At 33.5% G+C, this 21,830-nt stretch overlaps 2 protein-coding genes across 3 annotated transcripts; both read right to left on the reverse strand.

Annotated features, from left to right (window-relative positions):
• Positions 1-587: 587 nt before the first annotated feature.
• On the reverse strand, positions 588-21,596 carry LOC132738344 (methyltransferase-like protein 27). 2 transcript variants are annotated; one of them, XM_060725827.1, is made up of 6 exons: positions 21,382-21,596; positions 11,409-11,574; positions 6,430-6,558; positions 4,982-5,117; positions 2,273-2,365; positions 588-1,351 (listed from the first exon to the last, which is right to left on the reverse strand). In XM_060725827.1, exons 2-6 carry the CDS (start codon positions 11,517-11,519, stop codon positions 1,161-1,163), a joined length of 660 nt encoding a protein of 219 aa, XP_060581810.1. In that variant the 5' UTR covers positions 11,520-11,574; positions 21,382-21,596; the 3' UTR covers positions 588-1,160. The 2 variants fall into 2 exon arrangements, with proteins under 2 accessions (XP_060581810.1, XP_060581811.1); XM_060725828.1 differs by lacking the exon at positions 21,382-21,596 and adding an exon at positions 15,364-15,497.
• LOC132738343 (uncharacterized protein C2orf16-like) lies at positions 14,093-17,042 on the reverse strand. The gene is made up of 4 exons (XM_060725826.1): positions 16,969-17,042; positions 14,749-14,995; positions 14,508-14,612; positions 14,093-14,218 (listed from the first exon to the last, which is right to left on the reverse strand). The coding sequence occupies exons 1-4, from the start codon at positions 17,040-17,042 to the stop codon at positions 14,093-14,095; spliced, it is 552 nt and encodes a 183-aa protein (XP_060581809.1).
• Positions 21,597-21,830: the final 234 nt, after the last annotated feature.

The following is a 21,830-nucleotide window of genomic DNA, read 5'->3' on the forward strand; positions in this document are numbered from 1 at the left end:
AGTAATTGTTTAATAGCATTAAAGTTGTTTATGTATTCAGTAATTATCATTGGATCATTGACATTTATTGTCATTGGTCCTGGTCACTAAAACGCTTCAACTATGTTCTTTTAAAAGCACATTATGCCTGAGAAACTAGTAAATTTTTACTTCTTTAAAAAGGGCAAACATGAATTTTGAGATGTTTAAATAATAATGGTTTTAGAGCGTGTTAGATGCTACTTACCTGAAGAAGGTTGCGCTAAATGTGAAATAATTTGTCATAAAAGTAACAGAATGTAAACAAAATAGTATTTTGACTTCCGTACAAAATACTTATTCACTAACTATACTTATTGCTAAAGAGCAACACATGAAAAAAAGATGGTTCATGTAATTTGCCAATGAGTAAATTTTTAGATACTAGAAAAGTACACCCAAACTGAAAAGCTTTAGAAAAGAAAGGCATTTCTGAGGCATAATGGTCTATATACATTTTGCCGATTCTTTAAAATAAATAATTCATAGTTTATATGAAGGGGTGGGGTATTTTTTAAAACTCAAACCAAATGCTCATTGGAAAAAAACAAACAATAGCGACAAATGTGTGAATGTTTACAAGTTTATTGACCGAAATGAAACTCCACATGTAGAATAAAATTACAATGATAAAAGCGTTCGATGAATCAGATTCAGCAGACGTATTTTGTTTTAAGTGAACAAGTACCCAAGTAATGGGGGGGAATAATTATTATAGATCAATGCAATACGTCTTTCAAATGCCATCGATGAAAATTACAATACATGGTATTGATAAAGTTATCAAAAATAATAAATTAAAAACTTCTCTCCAAGAGAGTAAATAAAGGCTATAACTTTATATATAAAAAGTAGTCTCCCCTTAACTAGAATTTTATAAGATTAATCATTTGCTATTTAAACAGAAAATATTTCTTTTTTACATTGCATTTGATTCCATGTGAAAAAGAAATAATTCAGATAAAATATGCATCATATCTTTAACAAAATAAATATATAATAATTTAAAGATAAAAATTGAATTTCTATTATTTCAATATATTAATATTAGTTATCTTAAATACACGTCACGTGTTTCTGTTATGACGGAGATCATCAGACCATATATAAAGCGTCTAGCTGACTTGATCTGGTATCTATATTTAGCTTTTGAGTACTCTCATTTTGAACAAAATTCCCTGTTTGTTAAAGGAATAGCTAGCGACTTCCTTCCTTTCGACCATTTCAATCTTTTTCTCCTGTTGCAACTTTTCAAAGAAAGGTTCAAGTTTGCCGACATATTCACCAACATAACTTAAATATTCTTTTCTCATTACGATTAAAATCAATCCGTCTGAAATGATATAAAACAAATATTTTAGTTTAAGTTTATGGTCAATATACTTAATATTTTAATCTGTAATGTTGTGTTATACCTCAATACATAATAACTAAAATGTTGTGTTGTACCCCTATACATAATAACTGTAATGTTGTGTTGTACCTCTATACATGATAAGTGTAATGTTGTGTTATACCTGTATACATAATAACTGGAATGTTGTGTTGTATCTCTATACATAACAACTGTAATGTTGTGTTGTATACATTAATAACTGTAATGTTGTGTTATACCTGTATACATGATAACTGGAATGTTGTGTTTTACCTCTATACATGATTACTGTAATGTAGTGTTGTATACATTGATAACTGGAATGTTGTGTTGTACCTCTATACATAATAACTGTAATGTTGTGTTGTATACATTGATAACTGTAATATTGTGTTGTACTTCTATACATTATAACTGTAATGTTGTGTTGTACCTCTATACATAATAACTGTAATGTTGTGTTTTGTATACATTAATAATTATAATGGTGAGTTGTACCTCCGGACATTATAACTGTAATGTTGTGTTGTATACATTTATAACTGTAATGTTGTGTTGTACCTCCATACATGATAACTGTAATGTTGTGTTAATAACTGTAATGTTGTGTTGTACATCTATACATAATAACTGTAATGCTGTGTTGTACATCTATACATAATAACTGTAATGTTGTGTTGTACCTCTACCTCTATACATACTTACTGTGATGTTGTGTCGTACCTCTAAGCTGTACGATTATCGTAACATGAACTGTTTTGTTTTAATTGTAATGTTTGTGGCGATTTTGAGGGGATGAAATATTAATTATCATTATTATTATTATTAGTAGTAGTATTATTATTATCATCATCATCATCATCATCATTATTATTTTACCTGGTTTGACTATACGAATCATCTCTAGAACTCCTGCACAGGGTATATGGCTCTCCCCCATGCCACCGGCTATAACTAAACAGTCATATGTACCTGGAATATAAATCAAGACAAACTATATACATAAAGAAACGAGTGCTTAAAACAATGGATACAGTGTTGGAACAGTATCTCTTGACACTTACAGAAAAATCATGAGCTAAAAGTAGATAAGTACCGCTTTTTTCTCCGATTCTTACATTTTTCATTCATTATTAAATAAAGATGTATTAGACATCTTGGAGTGAGTGCATTTTGGTGGATAAAAAGGGGGATAATAGTATTTAATTATCCTAACGTATACGTAAAACGATATTTACTACTATTTAGTGTGGTGCTCTAACACTTTTTATGGCCTCACTCAAAACGAATAAGTACAATAGAAAGACTGAACAATATGGGATTTATATTTGGCTGTCGCATTTGCATTATCATAATCTTATTTTTTCACTGCAGGTCGGTCGGTCGGTCGTTCGTGAGTGCGTGCGTGCGTTCGTTCGTTAGTTCGTTCTAGTGTTATACATAATCATTTAATTATCATTATTTTCCCTTAAGAACTATTTTAATTGGAATCTAGTCAAGCTACATATTCGTGAGTGGTTGGAACGCATCATTCAACGTTAGTTAAAAAGTAGTCCCGTTATATACCAGCGTGCAGTTAATATAAACTGTATTCATGCCATTTATTTGTTATACCAATAAACTTCATCAAATCAAAAAATAATTATTTGTCCAACAAAAATATATATTTAACATTTGTGTAATCAATAGCTTAAGATCTTATAAATGATAATAGATAAAAAAAAGTTATTTTCAATAGGAGTTCAAACTGTATATTAAAACTGCATATATAATTGTGATCACATATACAAACAATTTCTTATTAAGCAAAGTAACTGTTAACAATGTGACCCTAATTTTGCTCTAATTTTACGCTAAAATAGTCAACTTAAATACGAACTGTGCCCTGGATCAAGGCAAGCCGCTTAAAAACTGCAGTGACCATATAAAGTGTGTTTTTAATCACTTAAACAGCAGACAATCTATTTGATCAATGTTCTCTAATTTCATTTAGTACGGAAACATTAAAGGGTCTCCATTAAATGTGATCGTGACGCGCCAAGTTGACTTAAATTAATTATTCGAAAACAATGTTAAACGTGTAATACTGATGCATGCTCCGGTACGCTTCGAGCTTATATATGTAAAGACTCTCGATTTGGATTTTTTGGAAACACGTGACCTATACCGGAAAGCCGAGAAAAGAGTAAATTATTTTATTCGATTTGATAAGATTTTCAACGCATATCAGATTATATTTAAAAGATATACAATGTAATTATATAAAATGTGTGCTTATTTTATTTTTAATATTTTTTCTAGATATATTTGGATGCTTTATCTAGGTTTGCTGTATACGGTAGCTTTGTCTTTAAAAAAAACATCAGTCTTATTTACAAAAAAATAAAATGTAAAAAGTGAGTAGCGTAAATTTCGAGGACAACATTACTCAAACATAAAATTTAAAGCATATCGAAACAAATGTTCGCAAATAATCGGTAAATTCTCTATGAAATAAATATGCTTGCATTAATTATTGTGAACGAATTGAATCGAATTAATCGACCTCCACGTAACGAGCGAACAAAATCAAGGCCCTTAAACGTTTCTGTAATTATTCACTCAAATAGTAGAATATTTGCCCGTCAAACAGAAATTTGAGAAATATTCGTTAAACCCGCTTCTTTTTTGAATGAATTGGAAATTTGAGACATTTGAGTAAACATTTGGTATTGTAAATACCCGTCAATCGAATATGTACATGTTAAAGATTTAAAACCTTATTCATTTTTTTTTCTCTGTCAGCAGCGTAAAATACAATATGTAACAGAAAATCGTGTTATATATAAATTTTTATATTGTTTTACATTAAAAAAAGGAAAAATTCGTTCTATTACATTAAAGGAAATGATCTTAAAAATATGGTTTGTAGTTTGTCATTTGAATTGAATTGGTAATTTTCCTTATCCTGTACAAAGAAGTCGTCGGTGCATAAGAAACGTCCATTCGATAGAAAGTTTAAACAAACCACATGGAAATGAGAAATAAAAACATTAATTACTTTAAAAAAAAAACATGCTTTTTGACCAATCACCTGCTCCAGATATTTCATAATGCTAATATTTCTTGATCAAACAGGAGAACGCTAATTGGACATTTTTAATCATAAGATGCCAGAGTCGTTCCTTATTTTAAAGGCCCACTAGGCCTCAGAATTCAATATTTATTTTAAATTCATTAGAAATGTCAAACATTTGTTCAATAATGCTTCAATAATGGATTTAGAGCATCTTAAATGAAAAGAAGGGCTGAATATAAACAAAGTAGTATTTTGACTTCCATACAAAACAACTAATTCACTATATAATTATTCCAAATGCCGAGAGAACAAAAGTAGCAAAAACAGTCAATGTATATGGCAAACCATTTTTTTATTTTCGAAAACTAACAAAATACCAAAAATTTTAAAAATTTGAGAAATAAAATTGATATTATTTCTGAGGCATAATGGGCCTTTAAAAGTTTCACTAACTATTTTATTATATTAAAACAGTTCTTGTTCAGTTCTATTCTGTATAAATAGAAAACATGTAAAAAAATAAAACATACTGTCGTCTATTGGAAGTCTATTTTCTGCGCAAAATTCTTGATACAGGTTTGTGTAGATAGCTTTCTTTCTACATTCCTCTAACATACCCTCGGCTGGATCCAGACCATCTATGTTTTTAAATCCGTAAGATGATAACTGAAATTTGTTAAATTGCGATGTAATATATTAAGAACGTTATTATACATGATACAACACGTGAATGTGATGCAACTTTGTTAGTTAACACTTAAAGTAAGTAAAGAGTGTAGTGTAAGAAATTTAGTAAGTAAAAATTATAATGTTGCACAGTACGAAAAGATTGTAAAGTAACATAAAGAGAGTGAAATTAAGTTACGTAACGCATTAAAGGAGTGAAAATAAGTTACGTAACACATTAAGAGCGTAAAAATAAGTTACGTAACTTATTAAGAGGATGAAAATAAGTTACCTAACGCATCAAGAGAGTGAAAATAAGTTGCGTAACACATAAAAAGTGATAACAAGTTACGGTACGTATTAAGGGAATGAAAAAAAACTACGTAACGCATTAAGAGTGTGAAAATAAGTTACGTATCGCATTAAATGAGTCAAAATAAGTTACGTAATGCATAAAGAGAATGAAAATAAGTTACGTAACGCATAAAGAGAATGAAAATAAGTTACGTAACGCATAAAGAAAATGAAAATAAGTTACGTAATGCATAAAGAGAATGATAATTAGTAACGTAACGCATTAAGATAGTGAAAATAAGTTACGTAACGCATTACATTAAAAAACAATGTAATGTAACACTTTAAGTGCGTAAAATCCTATGTGCAACGCATAAAGTATGTAAAGATGTAATGTTACACTTTATACATAGAGTTTTATACAATTGGTATGTAAAGCTTGTAATGTTATACATGAAGTTCGTTAGGAAGAACACATATTCTGCAACTTTAGCTGTGGGAAGATGTATTAACTTTAACGGTTGGAAAATGTACACTTATCTAACTTTAGCTATAGGGAAAATGTACTCTTATTTAACTTGAGCTATTGGGAAAATGTACACTTATTCAACTTTAGCTGTTGGAAGATGTACACTTAATCAACTTTAACTGTTGGGAGATGTACATTTATTCAACTTTAACTGTTGGGAGATGTACACTTAATCAACTTTAGCTGTTGGAAGATGTACACTTAATCAACTTTAGCTGTTGGAAGCTGTAGACTTATTCAACTTAAGCTGTCGAAAGATGTACACATATTCAACTTTAGCTGTTGGAAGATGTGCACTTATTCAACTGAATATGTTGTAAGATGTACACTTATTCAACTTTAGCTGTTGGAAGATGTACACTTATTCAACTTTAGCTGTTGGAAGATGTACACTTATTTAACTAAAGTTGTTGGAAGTTGTACACCTATTCAACTTAAGGTGTTGGAACATGTGCACTTATTAAACTTTAGCTGTTGAAATATGTTTACCTCAATACCAACACGACCAGTTCCACACGCAATGTCCATAACTTTTAGTTCATCTCTTTTTTCGGGGAAGACTTTTGACATCTCGTCTGCTATAATTGTTGGTCCATTATATGTACCTGGATTTAAATCCTGCAAAAAATGGAATAAAAATGTTGAAATCAAGTGTTAAACAAAATTCTTTTGCTTTCTTAAAATGTGTTCACTTAATATAGTTGTATGTAATGTTGCACGTGAACATACAATCGAATTAGACAAATTCGTCATCTGACTCAGTGAACACAAAAGATTAAAAATAAGCATCAAGATCATGACAAGAGTTAGGATCAGTTGATCCTATATAGTTCGTCTTCATTCATTTCTTGGAGCTGCTTATTGACCGCTATTTTCTATGGTGGCTAATTTATGTCATGCCGAAATTTCGCTCCGCGGGGCGCCAGGCGAAAACATAAAAATACCACAAAATGGTTGCTTTGTCGTATTTTTATGGGAAAAAAACGAACAAAATATTTTGATCAAAATCAAAAAACATCATAGGATAAATAATATACATTGAAATAACAGTTAAAAACACAATTTATTCATAAAATAAGATTTACTCAGATATAACAATGATTTATGTGTGTGTAGTCTTATTTTACAATGATTATATGAGTGTGTACTAAAATGTTTCTAAATCCTAATTAACGATGAAATCTTTTCGGGAAAAAATGTATGTAACATAATTTACCATGAAAGTGTGATCAAAATCAAGGACCAATTTTAAGACCATGTTTAATGTCGTACAAAGTGGTAAAAGCGTCAGATTAGTAATTCTAAGGAGGATTGTTGAGTGCGTGTGTTCAAACCCCGTCAGGGACAAATCGTTGTTTCCGTGAGCAAGAAACTTTGAACTCATTGCTCAATACTTGATGGTTCTAGGAACAGATAAGAGAGTGTTTCAATAAGCTTATAGCTTCCAACACTATCGAACTAATACAAATTAGTATAAACTAATGTCGTACAACTGTGTCATGATTAGCAAGTCTTCCTGGTTTGATACCTATTACAATATTTTACGCCCGACGACAACGACGCAACGATCTCGAAAACCTCACCGATCTTAAGTTTCTTAAATATCACACTCCTTCTTGATGTTTATAAATCAATGTCCTTCACCTGAAGTCTACAATTTCAAAAAGTCCTCAAATTGCAGATTTATAAATAATATTTTGCCCTTGAAACCCAAGACACTTGACAGTCTTGTTGCTACCATCACGCTCTTAGCCAAACAAATAAAGATTTTCAACTGTTAACCGATTGTACAATAACGATGTTTTAATTACTATTATACTATATACAATGTAATAAGAACGGCAATAATCAATTTTAAAGTTCAAAATGTCAAATCGTGACCATAAGACAATTAAGTCAAATTGATCGGGTACATATAATCATTGTAACTGATTTTAGTGTATGGTAAAATCGTGACTCTTTACAAATATTCGGATAAGGAGATTAGTGAAGCGTTCCGAAAGTATTATTACATAAACACAATATTATATGAGCCGCGTCATGACAAAAGCAACGTAATGCGTTTGCGACCAGAATGGATCCAGACCAGCCTGCGCATCCGCGCAGTCTTATCCGGATCCATACTGTTCCTTATCAGTTTCTCTACTTGTTATAGAGTTGGTAAGCGAACAGCATGGATCCTGATCAGACTGCACGGATGCGCAGGCTGGTCTGGATCCATGCTGGTCGCAAACCCATTATGTTGGTTTTGTCGTGACGCGGCAAATATAAAGGTTATAATATAAATTTCCAATGGTATGTCGTAATTCTTTACAAAGATATGTATTGAAAATTTTATGTTAAAAAGAGGAATTAAAATGAACAATGAAATTTATATTTTCACTTATTCAAATTTGATATGTTGATAATGTGGGTTTTACTTGAAAAGATATACACATTCATTTGACAAGTATTACAAAAGGGGGACACTTAAAGAGTGTGGCAGTAACAATTAGTCAGTATGTTATTGAATCTTCAATATAAATAGTGCAGTAGATTATTAATTATTACAAAAAGTAATGTTTATAAATAAATTTGATATTAGGGTACAGTCAGTTTATATAAATATATAAACAATTGTATAAAAAATAATGTATTATATAAGATAACCTATTCTGTATTAACTATCTAAACGAGTGCGTCCGTGTCCTAGTGGTTAAGGTCGTTGATTTCAAACCATTTGACACTAATCGTTGTTGGTTCGAATCCTGCCAGGGACTTTAAAATTATTTCATGTGAGGAAGATGTCCTGCTAGCTTACGGAATGTCAGTGGTTCTACCCTGGTGCCGTCTTCCTCCCCATTAAAATCGTAAAGTCGTCATATAATCCCTTTTCTTTCGGTGCGACGTAAACGCCCCTTCCCCCCGTACATAAGAGAAGAATATAGATGTCTATCAAATGTAAATGTATGGTGAAATCAAAAACAACAACATTTAAGGTGGGGGTGGGGGTAAATGAATGAACGTAAAAAATATCAATGTTAATTAAAATCTCTAACTTTCCGTACATATTCATTTCTGTGTTGTTGTAGTTTGGAATGGTCACTTATATATACATGTATTATGGTATTAATTTCAGTTGGTCTACCCGAAACTATATGATGAATAATCATAATTATACAATTTACATCTGTTAAGAAGCTGCACTGGTAAATTACACCATATTGATACCACTGACTTTAAACCATATCACCACCCCCATCCCCACCCGTTTCCCTGTTTCCTTCTCCCCATACACAGCACAGTCTTAAATAAATGTTGAAAATATTAGAAACTCGAGTGAATCGTAAAAGGATATTTTTGCATCCCTAATTTCATGATAAATCGATTGTTATGACTTTGCCAGCTTAAATTACCTATTACGAAATTTCTAATAGCTGAGGATCGCTTTTGTTGATTTCTTTTGCGTGTTTGTTTTGTATACGAGGGGTTAATTTTGTTCGAAACAAAGTTGGCAGTAAATCGATTCCGGATTCTGATTCATTTTTAAAGTTCAATATCTTTTCAATAAAACGTATGCGCAAATGTTACACACTTCAGTTTCTTCCATATTAATGTCGGAAAAAATGTATGCGGCCAAAGAATTAAAACATGTACATTTTCACGTGATCGAGGTCAAGGACGAATTTTGCTCATGGTGTGCACCATACCATGTAAATTTCACGTCATCTTTTGGTAAAACGATAAGTCGAAACAGTAAATAAGCCTTGAAATTGTTGTTAATTATAAGTGCATGTTTTGTTGGGTTTTTTTTTTGTTTTTGTTTTGGTTTTTTTGTGATTGGAAAAGGGAAAACTGTAAGTTTGTACGAAAGACAAAAAACATGAGAAAAAATTAGAAAACAAACATGTGTTGATATTTTTAATCAGTTCGGGGATAAATAAACCCTTAATCATCAGATAGATGCGGTAAATATTTATATATGGTCATCGAATATTTACATATGGTCATCGTTTAAAATTCCAGGTATATCCCTCATCACTAATGAGTCATTAGCTTCAACTTCCGGGCTTATATGTCCGCCAATAAACTTAAAGATTTTAGTTACTAAATGCAGAAAAAGTGTTAAACAATCCAGACTACTATGGTTTCCGGGTGAATCATTTTATCGGCTGCTAGCTGTTAAATATTGTGAGCAGATCGTACCGGCTCTTGACCTTTTCTAAACGATTATCTGGTGAAATGATATTTGTAAATGTAGCTGATTCATTCATTGAAACTAAGAAACTTAACCTAAAATCATACATTTCACGCGATCGAATAATTGTTTAATGTTGACAACATTGATTAAACATACACTATAAAGTGACATATTTTAATTGATAAATTTTAATTTTTAATTGATGAATTGATTTTAATATATTTTAATTGATATTTATTGATAAAACATATTTCAATTTATGAAACATTTAAATCATGTGTTTACAATGCACATACGACTTTTATAACAGGTTTTATCATAGCACTTCAGTTTTTTGTTTGCATAAAATCGTCTCGTTTTTTTTTCTAATTTTCTCATACGTTACAATAAATTGAGTTTACAAACAAGACTCTTAAGCAGGGAAATATATTACAATAACGAACATGAAAATTCTAAACAAAAACATGGGTGCATTAAATTATTTACAACTATCGACGAATCTAGAACGAAGCTTTCTGTTGAATTTATAAATATACATGTAACCGACTCGTCATGATTAATATTTGCAACAGTGCATCGTTGGTTCGATGGATTATAAATGCAATCGAACAGTTTTACATAAAAACTGCGTACGTAGGTATACAATAATGCAGGAGAAAACATGCATTAAGATAATGAGCCACGTCATGACAAAACCAACATAATGGGTTTGCGACCAGCATGGATCCAGACCAGCCTGCGCTTCCGCGCAGTCTGATCAGGATCAATGCTGTTCCTACTTGTTACAGAGTTGTAAGCGAATAGCAAAGAAAATCACGTGAGCACGCGCCGTTGTATTCCTGACTTAATTTGCTCGTTATTGCTACAATGGTCCGGGTAGTTTCATATTCAAATTGACATCGCACTAGTAGCACGTGAAATGTATGATAAAATGTGTCTTTATAGTAAACTGTTACGGAAAACAGATAACGAAAGGCAGAATTACCGAAATGGACGTAAACGTTTATGCATGAATTTCGTTTATGCACAATTTTCGTGCATTAACAGCTGCCGTAGGCTTTTAGTTAAATAGCACCATTACCTTTGTAGTTGTTCCACGAAAATGATCGGTTTAATCAATCAAGTAACAAGTTTGTAATTTTTTTTGTTGTTTCTTTTTGTTTGTCTTTTTATGCGAGCTTTTGTCATTCTTTTTTTAAATATGTGGAATAAATACATCTAGCATAAATTGGGAATCGGGTATACTCGTATTAATACGATCAACAAAAAGTGACAATGTTTCACCTACCTCATCGTACTTCTTATTTCTAGCCCATTCACTGTAATATGTAGCGACCTCTTCCGGGGTCATACCCTCTCTATGGGCTCCAAGGTTGGCATCGTATTTTTCCTCTGTCATATTTGTATATTCCTTATGATCGTCTACTTTGTTTTAAAATGTTATGTTATCAAACCTGTAATTACAATAATAGAAAATTAATTAGTTTTTTTTTTCTTTTATTGCTTATTTAAGAAAATGCAATTCATTTTATTGAATATTGTGACACGCTTCACGCTACTACCCTACATTCAAATGCATTATTACATGATACATATGTATAGCTATGCATGTATCAACCATCAGTGTCACGGAAATCTATATTTCATTTTTCCTGGGAACATGTTTAGTATTATAATTAATTGTTTTGTTCGGTTTTGACATCTATTCTTTTTCTATTATTTCCTTTTACAAATACGTAATATTACATACTTTTTGCCAAAAAATGCAAACCGCTTGTTCAACAAAGCATCACGACCGACCGACCAAACAACATTGACTTTTGCCGTCAAACCCTCAACTCTTCTACCTCTTTTCACTCCTAACTCATGCCACATATTGACCCTTATTTCAAATTTAATACTTTAAAAGATCAAAAAATAACTAGCTTGTATCCGAGATTCGAGAAATGAATAATAACAAATGAGCAAATATTCCAATTATTTTAGTAAAAGAACCGAAAATTATTTATTCATAGAAAAGAAAAGGCAATGCGTTAACATTATGATTTATTCATGTTATGTTTTGTAACACACATTGTAGAATAGATAACATATACATGTTTCTTATGTAGAAATTCTTATTTAACTTATATTAAATGAAAAGACCGCAAGGGAGTTAAAGTGTAGTTTGTACAGAATCTGCAACGCTAGAAAGTAATTGAGCCGCGTCACGACAAAACCAATATAATGGGTTTGCGACCAGCATGGATCCAGACCAGCTTGCGCATCCGCGCAGTCTGATCAGGATCCATGCTGTTCGCTTACATACTCTATAACAAGTAGAGAAACTGATAGCGAACAGCATGGATCCTGATCAGACTGCGCGGATGCGCAGGCTGGTCTGGATCCATGCTGGTCGCAAACCCATTATGTTGGTTTTGTCGTGACGCGGCTCAATTCTTTATCTTCTTGTATGCATATAAATACATAAATTTCATATTTTATATACCTGTATCATTTAATTAATTATTTAATATACATAAACAATACATGAAGTTAGACGTGCATACAACGTGCACTCCTTGTATTATATCAGGCACCAACGGGCACCTTAGCAGAACCACCGACGTTTCGTAAGCTACCTGGTAGGTTCGGCTATTTTGGCTAATGAGTAACACCTTAGAAACTGTATCAGTAGGCTTAAGATAAAATGAAAGCTTTTTGAGACAGGTGACGGAAGTGACGAAACGTATGGCAGTCACGAGACTGAATTTCTCGATTTCCTCATAGACAGGCATTATGTGTGTTTCCTTATAAAGCTATTTATCTACTGTGCGCATAAACCATAATGCAAATTAAAGTTCACTTTCCACATTATGATTGCATTTTTAAGAATCCGTCTTAAATTGACCGAGTTCTAAATGTAGTGTATAAAGGCCCATGTAAACAACTCGATTATAGTCCTCGAAAGAGGTGTTTATGGCGCTGCACTTGCTCAGTTGCAAGTGCAGACTGTTTCTTTTCTACGTCGTTAAATTTAAAATGTAAACACTTCAAATCCAAACTAAATAGACAAATTGCTATCATAATTCACGTAAAATAGAGTCAAACTTTCAATTTTCAAATTAACAATGGAGAAAAAGAAGAAAACAGTAATAAAACTCCATTAGAAATCATGGACAATTTATTGAATTGCAGAACCGGTTGTGCTGCCTAACGCTAAGCATCTGTTGGTGCGTTGTATGCTGCACAGCTCGATGTGATGTTTAATGCACCGGTTTGAGTGCCGTATGTTGAACAATAAACCGGGATGCACAGGTTGGTGTGTTGTGTGATGCACTGGTTGGTGTGTTGTGTAATGCATCAACTGGTTTGTCGTGTGATGCACCGGTTAGTGTGTCGTGTGATACATCGGTTGGTGTGTCGTGTGATACATCAGCTGGTTTGTCGTGATACATCGGTTGGTGTGTCGTGTGATACATCGGTTGTGTGTGTCGTGTGATACATCGGTTGGTGTGTCGTGTGATACATCAGCTGGTTTTGTCGTGTGATGCAGCGGTTGGTGTGTCGTGTGATACATCGGTCGGTGTGTCGTGTGATACATCGGTTGGTGTGTCATGCGATACATCGGTTGGTGTGTCGTGTGATACATCAGCTGGCTTGTCATGTGATACATCGGTTGGTTGTGTCGTGTGATACATCAGCTGGCTTGTCGTGTGATGCAGCGGTTGGTGTGTCGTGTGATACATCGGTTGGTGTGTCGTGTGATACATCAGCTGGTTTGTCGTGTGATGCAGCGGTTGATGTGTCGTGTGTGATACATCAGTTGTTTTGTGTCGTGTGATATATCGGTCGGTGTGTCGTGTGATACATCGGTCGGTGTGTCGTGTGATACATCAGTTGGTGTGTTATGTGATACATCGGTTTGTGAGTTGTGTAATACATCGGTTGGTGTGTCATGTGATACATCCGTTAAGTGTGTCGTGTGATACATCAGCTGGTTTGTCGTGTGATACATCGGTTGGTGTGTTGTGTGATACAGCGGTTTGTGTCGTGTGATACATCGGTTGGTGTGTCATGTGATACATCGGTTGGTGTGTCGTGTGATACATCAGCTGGCTTGTCATGTGATACATCGGTTGGTGCCGTATGTGTGATACATTAGCTGGCTTGTGTGTCGTGTAATGCAGCGGTTGGTGTGTTGTGTGATACATCGGTTGGTGTGTCGTGTGATACATCAGCTGGTTTGTGTGTGTGATGCAGCGGTTGATGTGTCGTGTGATACATCAGCTGTTAGTGTGTCGTGTGATATATCGGTTGTGTGTCGTGTGATACATCGGTCGGTGTGTCGTGTGATACATCAGTTTGTGTGTTATGTGATACATCGGTTAGTGAGTTCGTGTAATACATCGGTTGGTGTGTCGTGTGATACATCGGTTGGTGTGTCGTGTGATACATCAGCTGGTGTGTCGTGTGATACAGCGGTTGGTGTGTCGTGTGATACATCGGTTGGTGTGTTGTGTGATACATCGGTTGGTGTGTCGTGTGATACAGTGGTTGTTGTGTCGTGTGATACATCGGTTGGTGTGTCGTGTGATACATCGGTCGGTGTGTCGTGTGATACATCAGTTGTGTGTGTTATGTGATACATCGGTTGGTTTGTCGTGTGATACATCGGTTGGTGTGTCGTGTGATACATCGGTTGGTGTGTCGTGTGATACATCGGTTGGTGTGTCGTGTGATACATCGGTCGGTGTGTCGTGTGATACATCGGTTGGTGTGTCGTGTGATACATCAGCTGGTTTGTTGTGTGATGTAGCGGTTGGTATGTCGTGTGATACATCGGTTGGTGTGTTGAGTGATGCACCGGTTGGTGTGTCGTATGTTGCGCAATAAATCGGTTGGTGTGTTGTTTAGTGTTTTTTGGGCGATGCACAGGTTGGTATGTTGGAAGATATACCCAATTATCAGGTTATTAAATTATAATGTTTGGAGATATATAAAATGAAGTATTGGGTGGATTTATTTTCTACCCTACTCTTTATTATCGTTTGAATGGTTTGGATCAGAAATAAACAACACAGTCACTGTTAATTCTTATTTCACAATGAGCTCATTTTATTTTGCCAGAGTATCAGAGATGGATTAAGATAATCGGATAATTTGATATCGCATTTTTGGAGATTTATCATTATCATTAGTACATGTGCTACAGAAAAATATCAAAAAATACTTTTAAATAAATTGAGAAAAAAAGTTCTCACGCAGTTACATTAATCCCATAGTCAAATCAATAATATCTTCGAAATGTTAGCCCAACGCAAAAAGTGAACACTTGGTAAAATACCAAAAAAGTGAAACTGTAAATATAGAATTGCGTTGGCACATGTAATAAGCTGTATCATCTAGCGGATATTGTGACGCGATTTAGTTTATTCGTAAATCGTTTATAATACAGGAAGTGATGAAAAGAAAATATGAATGTCTTCCACTGTTCGAGAAAAAAAAGTATATAATCAAGTCTAATTCCTGTTACCGCAAGAACGGTACAAGTTTGAATAATATATAGGCTCCCATGCACGATTCAGTACGTGCTCGACAGTATGTATAGGCTCGCAAGAAAGGGTACAGTGATTTTGTTTATCTATAGTGGAGTATTCAGCGGTTCAGTATTGTTATCCTGGATAGATACTTGTCCTGAACAGTGCTGGTATATGAAAAATATAGTTCTACTCAGTGGCCAAATTTATCTTTATTCGTGATTGGTGCAGTAACTGTCCTTATATCATTAGCCTGCCTGCTTGTCTTGTGATAGCTTTTATATGATAACGGTTTTAGACCTGGCCGCCGCGTTACTCTAATTATCATAAATGAGCAGCACTTACAGTAATTGATGTTTACAATAGTTTATTTATTTAATCTGCATATAAAATAATATTTAGCATCTTTTGGAATGCAATTCTTCTAAAATAAATTAAAGGTACTATCAAATCACATCAAGTTATTGAAATCGGACTCACTTGCAGTGACAAAATATTAGTTATTTCACATTTTAAAGTCATTTTGTATTAGAAAGAGCATCGAAACACGAGTATATCTGATTTGTACGAGGGGACGTATGAGTGTCAATTTTAGCCGGATTTACCGAGATACTGTTCTTTTGTTTAAATACATACTTTCCTGTGATATATTTTTCTACTCGCAACCAACGGATGTAGAAGCAACCAGTTAAAGTTTAGTCAATATTTACAAAATGAAACGTTGCAAAGGTTTAAACTTACAGCATGTACCTGAACTTAGAAGTTTTTTTCCTCGGACAATACATGTAGTAATTATCCAGTTTAAATATAAATGTACGAGTCTGTGTTGAAATTTTATCTTGCCATGACATTTTATTTAAAAAAAAAACGCCCAAACATCAACCTGTGGGATAGTAGCGTTAAGACCGACACTTTATTTACGTCGGATGATTTTTAGTCCTCTTTTTTTCTTCTGAATCAAAATAACGAAACCAGAGAAGGAAGATACAGATGAGGTAAAGTTGAATTCAAAGTATCAAACATGAGATGGATTATTCATATAAAGAGAAAGGAGTTTGCAGTGCATGTTCAATACTGAATTTTATAGTGAGTTTAATACCTTTGTTAATTTTACTCTATCCAACGAGTCTATGAATTTGGTATTGAACCTAATCATTTTAAGCTGATTGATGATTGGTACATGTGATTTACTAGAATTTACATTCATGCAACCAAGATTTTTGGATGTCCGTTTTGGACGGATTTTAGCCTATTTGGATTAAGTTTTTTACCGAAACATTTTTACCATACGCCAGGAGGTATTTAAATGTCTTGATTTTTATCTGTTACCAGGTTTTAATCGCTTTGTCATCAGTATAAATCACAAGACTGCACATCCATTTAGTCTGACCAGGTTGCTCCATGGTTGTATTTAAAGGTTTAAAGGCACACTATGCCTCAGGAAGAAAAAACTTTTTTGTTTCTTCAGAAAGGGCAAATATGAATTGTGTAATGTTTAAACAATAAAATTTGAGAATGTTAGATGCTTGATACCTGAAATAGCTTAAAATTTGAAACAATTTGTCATGAAAGTAGCAAAATGTAAACAAACTGGTATTTTTGACTTCCATACAAAACACTTATTCACTAGAAAGTGTTCTCATTGCTAAAATGCAACAAGTAAAAAAGATGGTTCAGGTAATTGGCAATGAGAAACTTTTTGGATACTATTAAAGCACACCAAAACTAAAATGTTTTTGAGAAATAAAAATTAAAAGCATTTCTGAGGCATAATGGGCTTTATTTATTACCTAAAACTTCGAATGGACCATTCCAAAAATCATAGCAGGGAAAACCCCATATTATATAAATCCACAATTGACCTTGAAAATTTATGTGAGTATCATCAGAGGCATCGCAGTTACACGAACAGTTGATAAATTTGTATAAGACAAAATTAAGACAAATGAGCCGTGTCATGACAAACCAACATAATGGGTTTGCGACCAGCATGGATCCAGGCCAGCCTGACGCATCCGCGCAGTCTGATCAGGATCCATGCTGTTCACTTACAAACCCTATTACAAGTAAAGAAACTGATAGCGAACAGCATGGATCCTGATCAAACTGCGCGGATGAGCAGGCTCGTCTGGATCCATGCTGGTCGGAAACCCATTATGTTGGTTTTGTCGTGACGCGACTCATACTTTGCCCTTGAAACCCGAGACACTTGACAGTCTCGTTGCTACCATCACGCTCTTAGCCAAACAAATACAGATTTCAAAATCATTAATGCAACTGTTAACCGGTTGTACAATTACTATGTTTTAATGACTATTAAAGAACGGCAATAATCAATTTTAATGTTCAGAATGTCAAAATAGTAAAATCGTGACTATAACACAATTAAGTCAAATTGATCGGGTACATAAAATTATTGTGTTTGGTAAAATCGTGACTCTTTACAAATATTCGGATAAGGAAATTGATAGCGAACAGCATGGATCCTGATCAGACTGCGCGGATGAGCAGGCTGGTCTGGATCCATACTGGTCGCAAACCCATTATGTTGGTTTTGTCATGACACGGCTCAAATCTTATACCAACCACTAAATCTAAATCAACTATACCATACCAACTTATTTTTAGAGGTAACTATATAGTTTACTCCGGTAAACTGAATTTACACAAAAGTTGACCAACCAAGTACATCCATGATAATTTCACGGCATGGCTGAAGATTACAGACAGACAGACAGACAGACAATTCATTTCTATAAAGTAACGCTTATAAGCTTATGACAGCATATTGCCAAGATAACGAACAGTCCATATGTTATTGTACAAAACAAATTATGACTTTTATAGGAGTAAGTTGTAAGAGTAACCTATTCGTAAGAACGTAGAGTGATGCAAATATCAATTTATGTGTGTGTTTCACTCACGAACTTCATATCTTTTACAATGATTGTATTATTTATGTCCAGGTCTGGTTATTGCTAAGTTACCCGGATGAAAATTATATTGTTTACCAATATCAAATTATGAAGTAGTGTCACAACAACCATCGTTAATGTTCATTACATAAATGATTATATTAACCCTTTCCCCCATGAGCATATTGTGAAAAATGGCCATTTTCACTGATAAGCCTCCTCTAACAAGTTCAAACTGCTATGAAACTATGAAAAATGCTTCAATACTAATCAAACTTGGCACAGATGTTGACTGGACCATTGCCTTTGTTACGACATGCTCAGTCTTAAATTTCCTGTTACCATGGCAACGAGGGGACATCTCAAAATTGCCAAAAATCACTTTTTTGCCTCGATTTTTTCCATCAAAATTTACTTCAAAGTGCTGCAACTTCTCAAGGGATTGAGATAGAGTCAAAGGCTTTTCAGCGTTGGTTACACGTTACCTTATGATCAACCTGGGGTCATTTTAAGCCTCTCACAAGTCCAAAATTTTCTTGGCGATGAGGGGGACTCCGCCCCCCTTCAAACCCCCCAAACAGAAGGGGGCACATCCCCCTTCTGGCAACCCCCTGATGTATTATTTGAATGGGGGACGGCGCCGAAAAAATGGTCACTTTTTTTTACAACATTTCTCAAACGAAAAACAGTGTTTGGGGTCTAAATAGGACATTTTTTCACTGTTTGAGGCCTCAAAAAGGGGGGGGGGGTCAAAAAGCAGTCGAAACACGCTTATATAAGGGAAAAGGTTAAACCATTTTACCTACATATCTTATTCACTATTAAGACAAAAGGTATACAATATTTTTATACATTTATATTATAATGATAATAATTATCTCATAAAAAATCAGTCTAACCGAAACGAATCTGTAAGTCAGATAGTATGGCATTCGAATATACATGATTATATAACTTATTTGTTAATTAAAAGTTTGCGGATGAAAATTGCCTTTTACAATTGCATGAGAATCATCATCATCATCATTGTTATTCAGAATGCTGTTTGCTAAATTCGTTTTCCTTCATGGCTTCAATTCTTGTGATTATTTCCTTTTCAGTTAAGCTCGAAACTTGATATCGGACCGACAACAAAGGTGGAAAAACTGGCAGAGCTTTTAAAGGTGTCTTTTAATGTTTATTTCAATACATTATTTAGGCTTTATACATGTTTAAGCCCAGAACGTATTCTACTTTTCCTTTCATGTTTACTTCAATGAAATATTAAGATCTTCCAGAATATTTAAATAAAAAAGCAAGGCACGTCTTCATATAACAATAATTTCATAACTTAATGGCACATTATGCCTCACAAATATTTTTTTTCTTCTGTAGAAAGGGCAAACATGAATTTTATAATGTTTACATAATGGCTTTAGAGCATGTTAGATGCTTGTTGCTAGAAGAAAGTAGAGATAAATGTGAAATAATGTGTGATAAAAGTAGCAAAATGTTAACAAAGTAGTATTTTGACTTTCATACAAAATACTAATTTACTATAATTGTTCTTATTGTCAAAAAGCAATTTCCTATAGTTGGCCATCCAGTGACTTTTGGATACTATAAGTGTGCATCAAAATTAAAAAGCTTTTGTGAATAAAAATAAAGTCATTTCTGGGACATAATGGGTCTTTAAGTCCATCTTCACATTTTTCATAATATTTGATATCGATGTCAAGTAATCAATCACCTAGCATAAACATTGTAGCACGGGACTGAAGGAATTGCCCTGAAGGACATCATTCTACATCAGAACTTTTGATTTGCCCGAGATGGGAGCATTATGCGACCCCCTCACTAAACTCCCCCCCCCCCCGAACACAAACACACACACATAAATATTTAAAAAAAAAACAAGACAAAACAGTACACACACCAATGCGAAGAAGAAGTCATCTTATGTTTGTTTTTGGTAATACTATCTTTATATATACATGTATTTGACATGGAGAATTTACCAACTGTTCTAAACATGAATAAATCTTGTTCAAACACGTATCAGATTAAAAAATTGTCCTTCTACATTTACAAGCTTAGTGTTACACAGAGATTTTTTTTAAACCTTGACAAAAGTTCGGCATTATTTTCTTAATTCCTTATGAAAGTTTATAAAAGTATTTCATATAGGTTTGAAAATTGTATTGTAATCAGGTATTGATAAGGTGTATTGAATTGTGCTATGTTTGGTCTCTCGGAGTTTTTAACATGGTGTTTGAAAGAAAAAAAAACGAAAAAACTGGAAAAATTTAAACCACGGTTAAAAATTGTTAATTGTGGCAGATTAGAAACAATCATTTCGTTTGAAAATTTAGGTCAAGTGTCGTGATTTTGGCGAAGATTCCATTTAATTTTTCAATGTGTTCCAACTAACATCGATCTAAAAACAAATCTATATCGTTTACGGCCAAAGACTTTTTTTGTCCACTTTCAATACATCTTAATGTAAATATATATAAATATAAAACGCATACAAACATACCGGTTGCGTCAATACCCGGTAGTTTTCATTGAAAATGACTAAAAAGACAAAAAAAGATTAAATAACGTAACTATATGCTATTACAAATATTTTTGCGAGCCATGTCGTCTGCAAATACCGTCTATTTTTAGCTCCTAAGCACAAAAGGACAATAAATTTCTAATAATTACAGTGAACTTCGTTAACCTTGCAAACATCTGAAATATGTAATTTTGAAAACTAGATTTCGGATCCGATTTACCATTTTTTACTAGATTTCCTTTCTGACGTACCATTTTTTTTCACACTAAAATATCTAAACTTGGTTACCTTGTCGTTTATTAGTCTTCTAAAAATTCCTTTTTAAGATCTTTATTTCAATACTATAATTTTTTTACTTCTTTAGCCACAACTGCTACACTTAAGTTAATATTTGTATAGTTTTTATACACGTGTCATGTAAACTTATTTCCGAAATATCAAATTTCGGCGGAACTCGGTCTGTTACAGTCGAAGTAGTCCGCACAATGACGGACGTAAAAATAGATCGCTAAGCGTTTAAGAACGCGCGCAATAATACATTTCAACACAATTCTAAAATAAAAACCAATAACGAACCATAAATTTGAAACACGGTAAGCTGGATAAATGATTTAATAAAGATCCAAGTCCATTCATGTCAATACCACAGGAATTGCGCGATACTGACCACTTGCAAAAGAATGTCATGACATGTTCTCAAAGAGAGCAGCTAAATTTTGTTAAGCTTTGTTAAGCGT

Source organism: Ruditapes philippinarum, unplaced genomic scaffold (genome assembly GCF_026571515.1).
Source record: "Ruditapes philippinarum isolate M1 unplaced genomic scaffold, ASM2657151v2 ctg5301_1_1_1_1, whole genome shotgun sequence".
Classification (NCBI taxonomy): domain Eukaryota; kingdom Metazoa; phylum Mollusca; class Bivalvia; order Venerida; family Veneridae; genus Ruditapes; species Ruditapes philippinarum.